Source organism: Volvox carteri (assembly GCF_000143455.1).
Source record: "Volvox carteri f. nagariensis unplaced genomic scaffold VOLCAscaffold_45, whole genome shotgun sequence".
Classification (NCBI taxonomy): Eukaryota; Viridiplantae; Chlorophyta; class Chlorophyceae; order Chlamydomonadales; family Volvocaceae; genus Volvox; species Volvox carteri.
In genome coordinates this window covers 712,440-723,801 of record NW_003307588.1, presented here as the reverse complement: position 1 = coordinate 723,801, position 11,362 = coordinate 712,440, and the positions used below count along the sequence as shown (strand labels likewise).

Below are 11,362 nucleotides of genomic sequence, written 5' to 3'. Positions count from 1 at the left end.
ATTGGATTACGGAAAATTAACATTTTGCTGACAGATTGTCCCGGGGAGCTGTGAGCAATCAGATGTCGCGATTGTAAACAAGTGCGACGGATCACCGCAAATGAGTGTTATGAAACGAAATGCACATATACTGCCTTTGAACATATGCCTTCGATCTAGGCAGTCATGGTTACCAATCGCATTTATCTTGTCTGTCTACATTCCGCATCGCTTTCTTGCGAGCAGCGGCGATCGTTTGCAGGCCTTTCAGGGATGCCTTGAGCAATGCCGCCAGACCGGCTGTACGTCCCTCCCGCATTTGTCGTCTAGTCAGCAGCCCAGCCGAACTTGCCCCGACACCTGCTTCCGTCAGGCGCTGCGCGGCGCTGCGCCCCCGACGCCACACACCCAGACCGGAAGTGAAGACGGAATGGCCAATACAGCAGGCGGCCTGAAAGAGACGGCGCAGACAGTGCCTTTATCCCTACGCGTCTTCCGCTGGAAGTGCGAGGACGACTGTACATACCACTGCATGCGGGCGGTTGAGGCCTGGAAGTCCACGGGAGGAAAGGGCCCCATTGAGAAGTACTACGGAAAGTGGCCCTTCCTCCGTGTGCTCGGAATGCAGGAGCTAGCCTCCGTGCTTGCTTCCCTTGCAAACCTCATTGCACATGCGATATGCCTCAGCCGCCTCCGTGCCGAAGTGCGCCAATTATCCTGCCCACGGGATCCAACGGGACCATTCGTCCGCGCTGCGGAAGTGCCGCTGGCGGAAGTACCTGCAACGGGCTCGTCGTGCAGCAGATCTCTGTACCCTTTCCTCTGGATGTGGACTGCCTACGGCTGCCTTCACATGAATGCCTGGTTTTGGAGCGCTGTCTTCCATTCCCGTGACACGCGACTAACAGAACGCCTGGACTACATCAGCGCCATTTGTTTGGTTGCGTTCGGACTGTTCGCGGCTGTGGCTCGGATTCTATGGGGCTCAATGCGCCGGTGGCACCATTTCGCTGCCGCTGCCACCGCAGCCATCACTGCCGGATTGGCCGCACACCTGTACTACATGTTGTACGTCAAGTTTGACTACGGCTGGAACATGCGCGTGTGTGTCATAGCAGGCATCGTGACTGCGGCCCTATGGCTCGGATGGAATGCTTGGACACGGCACCCAGCCCGCTACAAGATGTACGTGTTTATGCTGCTGGTCCATCTCAGCATGCTGCTGGAGGTTCTCGATTTTCCACCCATCGGCGGGCTCCTAGACGCACACGCGGCCTGGCACGTCGCCACGGTGGTGCTCACGCCGTTGTTCTACAGCTGGTTGCATGCAGACGTCGCAGCTGTGTGCAATCTGAAGCGCAAAAGCACCTGAGGATGCAGGATGGAACCGTTTGCGAAGCTCGTGTATTGCATGTCACACGGGAACAAACCCACCACCATGTTATAATGCTTGGCTCTGGAGGTAGAGGTCCCCCTCTCAGGCCTTTCCAAGCGCGAGGGTCAAGGAAAAACGGATTAGCCCGTCCAAGGTATCGCCACGACGGCAACCATGCAACATTCATGCCACCTCTTAACGAACTAACAGAGGCCATGAACTGAAAGATAGGCCATTAGAAGCTCAGATGCAGGGCACAAAGAAAGCATCCTCCACTCGATTGTGTGTAACCAAAAAAATTTCCGCCGCCACGCTTTGTGCTAACGGGAAAATTGCAGCAAAGCGCAGGTTTGCGATCAGCAACACACACACAGTGCTGCTGCTGTCCTACTCCTAGTTAATTTTGATTCCTTTATCCGCGGTCTTCTTCATCTCCTCCAAGCTTTGTGCTCCTTGCGGCCCCAAGCTCACGCCACCTGCAGGGCCATGCAGTGCAGTGCAGCATCAACGCCAATAAGTCACACGAGTGCTCCCCAGCCGTCACTAGAGTTCCCACAGCCGATCGCCTTGGAGGTCTATCACACCACTTAAGCGGCTAGCTGTGGGCCTCTGCCCGGCCCAGCATATGTGGTCAGGTAATAACTGGCCAACCGCAGTACACACTGGCTCTGGCCACTTAAAGACACGCAACACACATCAGTTCAGAGATTCCGGTAGATCAGGTCGCGCAAGCAAACAATAAACCTACCAAAGAGTACGTCATTGGTCATCTGGCCCTTCCTGCAAACGAAATCAAAAAGGTGAAGGGGAGGGTCATGGGCGCCAAAAGCGTGAGGACGAGCACCCCGTACGTGGCCTTGCAAGGATGCACTAGGCATGTAGATGATGGCGAGGGCTAGACGGTTGTGAAGTTTCCGCTTCCGGGGATGACAGGGGTGTATGCGAGGCTCTCCGAGGGTGTAAAGCCGTGAAGGGCAATGGCACTGCAATGCACGTGAATCGCCAACGTATGCAACCTCTCAGTACTGAGCGCTCAGGACTAAAGAAAAAAGCCCAACACGGACGATGCATGAAGCCTCCGTGGGCTGTACGACATCCCCATAGGACCAGCTCCAACAACCAACGGATCCATGCTGCATGAGAAGGCGGAGCCACCAAACATGAGGTGCGCGAAAAATCACTGAAGGCTGCAGCAAGGGGGCAAGGTGCTGCGCAAGGCCATGGATATGGAATCTAGCCGCGGAAGGAGAGGACATGGGGCTGGGGCATGCCTGCTGGCAGGCAATAGTGCGAAAGCTATCCACCTTCCTTTTCTTCTCTCGTTGCTATCCGTGAAGAACCGCTCTAGGGGAAAAGGTTGAGGGGACGGAACTGGGCAGGAATTCTGCGATATCTTGGAGGAGGGACTCTTAAACGACGGTAGATTGGGTTCTGGCATCCAGGTGGATGCCGGGCGAAATCGCACAAACCTACCTTGTGTACTCCAACCCAGCCTCGTTCAGAGCTGGACACGGCTTGTATGCCTTAATCGGCCACCAGCCGAACCCAGGAAGCGCGCCCATGCCGCCGATGACTCGCCCTTGGCCGTCACACCTAAGGATGGAGCATGCAGCCGGCGCTGAGCCTGTGAGCTGGAAGATGACTCCAGCGCCCACCATCACCACATACACCAGCGTGATGCAGGTTCGGCAAGGCGCTAGACTTACCCTCCAGGCATCTTGCTCCGATCAACTCCACATGTGCTGCAAACGTCAGCGGCTGGAGCTGAGGTAGCCTCCGCGCTGCCAGAGGTCTGGGTCGCAAGCAGTGTCGATTGTGAGATTAAGCTACTTCGCTGCGAAGCTTGCGATGCACAGAAACAGGTATAGATTACCTGAGCCCGGATGATGCGCATGTTCGCGTGCCCTGGGCGCGCACATTTTGTGCCTAGCTTGCAAGGCCGTGTTGGGCGCAACAAGGTGCACGACATCATTTTCCACAAAGTGATACACTGAATGCAGAGTAGGCAAAAAGCTACCAGTTGTTGGCTGGTGAAGAAGGCAATGGAAGGTTGTATCGTCCATGTCGTTCAGCGAGCCTGTCAGGACAATGGTTAACACACTGAGGATGCAAACCACGACTGTTATAATACACTAAGTATTCTCACGCATATGCCTTAGTACCGGGTTTCGTGAAGCAAGGAGCAAGAATGGGTGGGGGCGGAAAGGCCTCGACCCTTCCGGCTCATTTACAGGACAGAATCGATGCCATTGAGACCAACCAACGAGATACGGATGCACAGGCATTCCAAAAAGCCGTGGAGAGGCGCGCACGCGTGTCGTTCTCGGTGGCCATTGCCGGGTACGTAAATTTCCAGCCCGCGACCCAGCGTTTTAGGGGTGCTGTTGTGGCCTCTCTGCAGGCTTCACTTGCTAGAATGCAGCAGACCTCTCGGGCAGCAAGAACCGCTTGTTGTGCCGAATGGTCTGAAACCATCACGTCTGAACACAGGTTTGGCGTGCTCATGTTCCTCTTATCCGCCTACCTGCTTTGCACGAGCGGCATTGGAGATCCTGAGCTTACTGCAGAGTTTCATTCAAAGGTGCGCGGTCAACTTACGTCGAAAGATTGATGCTGTCTCGCAGTTTCTTGACGAGGCGGCTGTTATGGCATACTTTGCAAGCAAGTACGCGTCAATGTCAAATTTTATATCGTTTCTCTGCAGACTGATCCTAACTGTTACACCTGGCCGATGGTAGCCTTTTCGACAGCCTTTGGTCTCAACTTTATAACTCTCCTCTTCGAACGTGAGAGCGCCAAATTCCAGCTGGCCCTGCTCGCCTGCTACATCAACTTCCTTGCCGGTTTCAACGACTATCTGTCATGGCGCGGTTACTCTCCGATCGTGCGCGACTCATGGGGCCAGGGTTTCCAGCTGCTGCGCACGGTTATGTGGTTGCTCACCACACCAGCAATGGTTTACCTCCTCAGCATCATTTCGGACTTCAGCCGCATCAAGGTCTGTGCTGAACATTTATACTTGGGTCCTTGCACGCTGGAAAAATCGGTCGATGTAACGCTGTACCCAACTTGCTATCCGTACGAAACAGGTGTACTCGGTAATGTTGGCCGACGTGTTGATGATCTCCTTCGGTATTCTGGCCTTCCTGGCGTTCAACAAATATCTCTCCAGTAAGGATTTGTATGATGTAGTATTAACCATATCCGAAACTGCACTTTTTGGTAAAATCGCAGCAACACTCGGAAGTCTGCAAAGATGCTGATGTACTAGTTTCCATAATTTCCGCTGGTGCTGCGCTTACACGGCGAACGGGATGACTCGAATTGATTGATAAGGCTCTGCCATTAAAGTGCTGAGCTAGGTTTTCCATCATTACCTCTCTGGGCGTTTGTGGGGAACGCTGGGTTTCCTCCTCAACACCAGGCTCCCTGCTGTCCGAATACAACTGGCGCCTTAACCCGCGGGTCAGCTCCGAATCCTGATGTCAACCCAGAGTACATCGTGCCGTACATCAGCCCGTGCACCTAGACTCAAATATATTAATACTCACAGCGCTCCTAGCGCATTTGATACGTAAAGCGCTGTGAGCATTTCGCTGATGTTATTCCTAAGCTGTATGCGGACGCTGTTTTGGAGTCGCACCTTAGTAGTCAGCGCGTGCTCCAAACTTATATCAACGCCGCCGCTATCCGCCATCGTCGGTCCCTTCCCATCTTCCTGCTCTCCTCCGCACGTCGCCTTGCTCCGGCGCCTCTCTGCAGTCCTGCTCTACCTCGTCGCGTGGGTTTTCTTCTCCTACGTCGTCTACAGCATGTGGACCATGTTCCATGCGTAAGTGCCACCTTTGCCGCTGCATTCTATCTGCTAATGATTTTATGATCATGATTTTATGATCATGATGTATCTCCTTATGTCGTGTTTATCCTCCAGTATTCCTCTAGCGTTCGCCGCTGCCGCCGCTTCTTGATGCAATTGCGGAGACCGCTGCTGTTGATGATAGTTTGCTGTCGAAGCAGCTGATCGTACGGCGGAAAAGCCGTAACGGCTAAAGCTTGTTCTTCAGCCCCTTTTTTGCTACCCCTACTTCCTCCTCGCAGGTCTATAGCTGAAGCCAGACACGACAGCAGCCGAGTTAGTCTTGAGGTTCTGCGGCTGTTTGCTGTGGTGGGTAGTACAGCGGCAGAGAGAAAAAGAGAGAGAGAGAGCAACCATTCCTTTGTTTCTTAAAGGATTTCAGCTAACTGCTGGGAAATTCAAAAATCAGGAAACTTATCATAAAAGGAATATATACACAAAGTAAAAAGCGCAAGCAAAAAAATTCTTAAAGGTTTGAGGGGTTCGAGGCGTTGACTTTCCGCAGTCAAACGCATGTACGGCACTACGATGACACGAGCGACAGCATCGATGATTAAGTTTGTGATGTAGGTACATGTATATCATCAACATCGTCATGGCGCTCCAGCCTCATAAGGGATAGTCGGTCGGTGCAGTGTGGAAGAGACTCCAGGTTAATAATAATAAGAGGGGTAAAGCCGCCTCCAAAGGAGGACAGGATACAAAGCATTAGCTTTTACGCGGCGTGCGCTGAAAAAGTGACGATGTTGTACACATGGACAGAAAGCTTCCGGAGCATCAGCGGACAGGCAGCCTGGTTCAATTAGTTTAGATGGCTCCAGGCTCCAAGCGCCATAACGAAGAGATGGCCACGTTACAAAGCGATGAAAACGAAAGCCCACTTAACCAACGGCTCCTCGCAGAGACAGCCAAAACGCGCACAGCACTGTCGTCTGTTCCGCAGCTTTGCGGCGGATGACCTTCCGCGTAGCACTGCTACGTCATGGACTGAAAGCTGGAGTAACTATAACTCGGATGTAAATTACTGCGTAGATTGTAACGCTGCGTTCGGTTAAGATAAAAAAATTCTCTCATCTGAGTTTGAATCTGAGGTTTGTAGAGCTCCTCAATACGTTTTATCTCGTGTAGAGCTCCTCAGTAATGGCTCGAAGGGAGTTAAGGAGTGAGGGGGCTTATAGGGTCGAGGGATGGGAGCAGCGATGGAGGGACAACAAGGGGGAGAAGAACATGTTGGCCATCACCCTGCAAACTACCAGGACTGCCTGCCTTGTCTCCCTCTCGCTCTCCCTCACCCCCGCCTTCTTTCGCGCGCACGCGCGGCCTCCCTCTCTCTCTCTCTCTCTCACACACACACACACACGCACACATACGCATCCCGCAAACAAACACCTTTCCCCCCCAGGGCCTGTGGTTCACTTTCCCCGGCATATGGATCATCGTCAAACTCGGATTGGTGGACGTGCATACGGAGGAGTGGATGTGGTGCGCGTGCGACTTCCTGGGCAAGGTCATGTTCAGCTCCTCGCTGTTACACGGCAACTTCCTCACCATTGAGCAGCGCCGTCTCATCGCCATGCGTATCGTGGAGGAAGGGAACAGGTATGTGTGTTGTATGTATGTATGTATGTATGTATGTATGTATGTGTATGTGTGTGTGTTGGGGGGAGAGCCATAGGGGCCATAGGGGCCACCGGAGGTCCAGCGAAACACATACGCACGTACCGTGTGTGTGTGTGTGTGCGTGTGTGTGTGAACAATTAATCATTATCGGCGTTGATCTGTAAATTATCGGTGATGGTGTTGATGATGGTGATGTCGGTGTTGATGATGTCGATGATGTTCTAAGAAAGCAGCACAGAAACAACTGGCTAAGAAAGCGGTGCTGGGGAGCAGTCCAAAATGTCGGCGTGAGAGGGGGGAAAGAAGGGGGGAAAGCGATAAGCAATAACTTTTTATAATTGTTCAACTGTCGAGTTAGTGTGTAGTCGTCAACTCTTAAGTTAACCATAGTTGGGGTATATGCGGTGGGAAGGACGGCACAGCTCAGTTTGTTAGAGGACACAGCAGGCTGCATGTGAAGTCATGGGAGGCAACTTTCAAGCTTTCTTCTTCCCCTCCCTCTTGTCCCCCGCAGCTGTCTCCCCTCCCCTCCCTCACTCCCCTACTTCACACCGGACCCGGCAGCTCATTTGTGGTTTCATTGCATAAGATTCCTCCCCTTACCCCCCCTCCCCTACCCTTTTCCCCCCTCCCCTTACCCCCCCTCCCCTACCCTTTTCCCCCCTCCCCTTACCCCCCCTCCCCTACCCTTTTCCCCCCTCCCCTTACCCCCCCTCCCCTACCCTTTTCCCCCCTCCCCTTACCCCCCCTCCCCTTCCCTTTTTCCCCCTACCCTTTTCCCCCCTCCCCTTACCCCCCCTCCCCTCCCTCCCTCCCCCTCCCCGCCCTCACAGGATTCAGGTCATTCAGGAGCTCAAGGACCTCGTGGAGCAGAAGGAGCGGTTCATGTCCTCCATGAGCCACGAGCTGCGCACCCCCCTCAACGGCATCATCGGGCTGTCGGACGCGCTGTTGGTGGGGTCCTGCGGGGAGATCAACGACCAGGTGCGGCGGCGGGATATGGGTGTGCTGCTGTCGTGTGATATATTATACATATTATGTGTGTCGTGTGATGTTATACATATTATGTGTGTTAGGACTTGCCGCACTTTGCCTCCACAACTCTTTACATGTGTCCCGCCGCGCTTGGTTGTCTGATGTGGTCTGTCCTGGCGGCGCACGACCTGGTGCCTGGTGGTGGGGACCGCATACACACAGGCTCTGAAGACCATCACCACCATCAAGACGAGCGGAGCCCGGCTGCTGAATCTCATTAACGACATCCTGGATGCGGCATCCATGCGCAAGGTGGGGCGGGATAGGGGGGGAGGGAGGGAGGGCTGACTGGCTCGGTCAAGGGAATTGCTGTCCCGGGAACGTGTTTTTGAATATCCCCCCGACACACATACATACATACTGACATACATACTGACATACATACACGGCCACACAGGGCAAGCTGACGATCAAGCATGAGAAGGTGAACCTGAAGCGCGTGGTGGACGACGTGATCGACCTGTGTCAGCCTCTGGCCAAGAGGGGCGTCAAATTGGTGAACGACCTGAGGGAGAATGTGCCCTTCGTGCTTGGCGATACGGGTCGTATCATCCAGGTGAGAGGGGGTGAGGGGGGTTAGGTGAAAATGGGGAGTAGGTGAAAAGGGGGAGTAGGTGATGGGGAGTGGAGGGGTAGGAGTGCCAGGTCATGGCGCCCGGACGCCTCCGACGCCCCCCTTTGGCTACCATTAGCCATCAGCGATCATCAGGACGCTCGTCCAGACACTCCTGACCTCCCCCCGCCGAAATCTCCCATCACCCCTCCCATCCTTGGCAAGCAGCTTCACGCGTTCGTGGTTCGTCGTTCTCCACCCTATCCTGGTGGGGGCATCAACCACCAACCACCAACCGGAACCTCGAAGTTAGTTGCAGCTGCTTACTCTCGTGCAGTTTGATGCAAGTCCCCGTCCTCGCCGGTCACACCGTGCCTCTACCTTCACGCGCTTTGCTCTTCCTGTCTACCTGTCTATCTGTCTGTCTGTCTATCCGCCTGTCCTTTCCAAGCCCCACACTATCCCCGGTCCGCCCTGCCATTATCACCATCATCATCATCATCATCGTCCTCACCACACACACGTGTGTCAGGTGTTCCACAACCTGATCGGGAACAGTTGCAAGTTCACCCACAACGGCTTCATCTCCATCGCCGCCAGCGTCAAAGATGACGAGGTGGAGGTGGCGGTGTCGGATACGGGTATTGGCATACCCGAGGACAAGTTTGACCAGATCTTCCTGGCCTTTGAGCAGGTGGGCTGTGTGTGTGGGGCCCCCTGCGGGTACCGTTGTACGGTCGCCGTACGGCGTTCATGTTTCTTTGGATGGTGTGTCGTTGGAGGGGGTTGCGTGTTGTCTGTGTCTATCTGTCTGTCTGTCTGTATGTGTGATACATATCGATCCGGACCTGATACTGGCCTCCGGGCGGCGCTCTGATAGCTCTTCCAGTGCATGTGGCTCTCCCGCGAACATCGGGCCCACAGGCATCCAGTCAAACCCATGGGAGCCTAGTTAGGCTAGTCAACTCCAAAACAGATGAAACAAAGTCGCACATGTCCGAAATGGGAATATTTGCATGTTGATATGCAAATCATTTCGGGCTGTTGAGTTATGACCTGGTTACCCCCCCCCCGGGTTCTCTAGGTGCATGGCGCCCACGCTCAGAGCACTCTTACGCTCCCCCCCACGGACTCTCTGCACCATCTCCACCTTCACCGTCACCCACCGGTACCACACACACACACACACACACACCGGCCCCGGCCCCGGCTCCCCCCCTCGCAGGTGGATATGTCCGTAACCCGCAAGTACGGCGGTACGGGCCTGGGTTTGAACCTCGTGAAGCAGCTGGTGGAGGCGCACGGGGGCCGTATCAGCGTCAAATCCAAGGAGGGTCAGGGTACCACATTCTTCTTCACCCTCAAGGTACGTCTGTATGTATGTGTTTATATGTATTTGTGTGTAGATATATACGTATGTACGTATGTGTGTGTGTGTGTGTGTCTTCCTCTGTCATTCTCTCTCTCTCTCCACCTCTTTCCTCTTCTCTCCTCAGCTTGCTGTCCTCTATCCCCGAGGTGCAGCGGCAGGACCCTAGATGGTTGTAGTAACGGATATGCCTGGACTGCAACGGAGAGACGAAACACACACGCGTGTGTGTGTTTGTCGGGCTCGTTTTCCCCATCCCTCCACATACCCACCTCCATACCCCCGCCACTCACACACCCCTCCACACCCCCTCTACAGATCCACTCGAGCGCGGAGCACCCAAACGAGGGGCAGCCACAGGGGACGCCGACTGAGGCTGTGGCTGGCCCTGCAGAGCACTCTCAGTTGGCAGCCATCCGCGGCACCGCCGCAGCACCCGGGGGCGGGGGGGGACACGGACACGGCCCGCCGCGCCGCGCCCCCTCGCGCCGCGGCTCCTTCACGGACAAGATGTTGGGCGCCAAGAAGACACCGTCGGAGGCCGGGAAGAGCTCACTGGCTCCCGGGGGCCAGAACGCCGGGGCGCACGGGCAACCAGGCGGGGCGGCTCGTGCCGCAGCAGCGGCGGCGGCGGCGCCTTCGGCTTCGCCGCAGTCGGGTGAGGGCCATGGCGGCCCGGCGGGAGGCGCAGGTGTGTTTTGCTTGCGTCGTACATTGTTTTTACATGTACAGCACGGTTGTGCCGTACTCTATTTCATAAATTGCCCTTGGCAGTTGACGCTGACATACATTCCTAAAAACGTTTTCAGAGAGTAACGATAAAGAAAAAACAAGTTCTCTTCTGTAAACTCAGAATCTGATTTAAGTTATGCCCGTTTTGTACGGCACATGATGCCGATAAGGGTCTCCACTCGCCCTACCTACCTACCTGACGAAGCCCTATTTCAATTGCTTGCTTACGTAACCTGTGTCGCGTTACATGATGATTCTCATGACAACGGTAAACTAACTAAACCAAACTGCCAACGGGCGGTTGGGCGCCCACACGCAAGAACACACGCGCACACACGACGGGAAAAAACCCTCTTCGTGTTTGCCACTACCCCGCCCCCTACCCCTACCCCTTCCCCCACCTCCCCCGCCCGGTTTCATTCGCCCCCAGGCGGTATCCCGGGCGGCTCTGACGCCGCTGCAGCTGCCACTGCTGCTACTGGGGTACCCGGTTCCGGAGCGGGGGTGGTTCGCCGAGTGAGCCGGGAGACCGGGGGACCTGGCGGCGGGGGTGCGCCGGCGGCTGGCAGGAGTGTGACGGCGGGGCCTCAGGTGAGTATGTATTATGTATGTAATGATAGCCTCTAACCGTCTCCCCTAACTACCAACTACCCAACCGCGAACCCCAACGAATTCTGGACGATAACCCTGCTGCAGGTTAGCGGCCCTATGAGTCTCAACGACGCGGCCGCGCTGATGAAGGTGCGTGAGGGGGGAAAGGGGAAAGGGGGGAAAGGGGGAGGGGGGAAAGGGGGGAAAGGGGGAGGGGGGAAAGGGGGGAGGGGGAGGGGGGAAAGGGGGAGG

At 55.2% G+C, this 11,362-nt stretch overlaps 2 protein-coding genes across 2 annotated transcripts in view; both read left to right on the top strand.

Moving 5' to 3' along the window:
* Positions 1-454: 454 nt before the first annotated feature.
* On the top strand, positions 455-1,312 carry VOLCADRAFT_44760 (uncharacterized protein; the record flags this gene model as incomplete). Its single annotated transcript, XM_002954753.1, has 2 exons — positions 455-674; positions 741-1,312. Coding segments are annotated over 2 exons (792 nt in total), but the record flags the coding sequence as incomplete, so codon positions are not given.
* A 2,230-nt stretch (positions 1,313-3,542) lies between these two features.
* The window catches only part of vop5 (volvoxopsin-5, sensory rhodopsin with histidine kinase domain), a gene marked incomplete at both ends in the record, with an annotated part of 14,077 nt that continues 6,257 nt past the window's right edge, over positions 3,543-11,362 (top strand). Inside the window, 15 exons of the mRNA XM_002954752.1 lie at positions 3,543-3,694; positions 3,845-3,935; positions 4,059-4,352; positions 4,444-4,525; positions 5,117-5,186; positions 5,453-5,519; positions 6,613-6,809; positions 7,664-7,814; positions 8,028-8,117; positions 8,263-8,421; positions 8,951-9,112; positions 9,644-9,784; positions 10,106-10,478; positions 10,950-11,110; positions 11,216-11,260. Coding sequence (XP_002954798.1) covers positions 3,543-3,694; positions 3,845-3,935; positions 4,059-4,352; positions 4,444-4,525; positions 5,117-5,186; positions 5,453-5,519; positions 6,613-6,809; positions 7,664-7,814; positions 8,028-8,117; positions 8,263-8,421; positions 8,951-9,112; positions 9,644-9,784; positions 10,106-10,478; positions 10,950-11,110; positions 11,216-11,260 — 2,235 coding nt within the window. The remainder of the gene's footprint in view (positions 3,695-3,844; positions 3,936-4,058; positions 4,353-4,443; positions 4,526-5,116; positions 5,187-5,452; positions 5,520-6,612; positions 6,810-7,663; positions 7,815-8,027; positions 8,118-8,262; positions 8,422-8,950; positions 9,113-9,643; positions 9,785-10,105; positions 10,479-10,949; positions 11,111-11,215; positions 11,261-11,362) is intronic.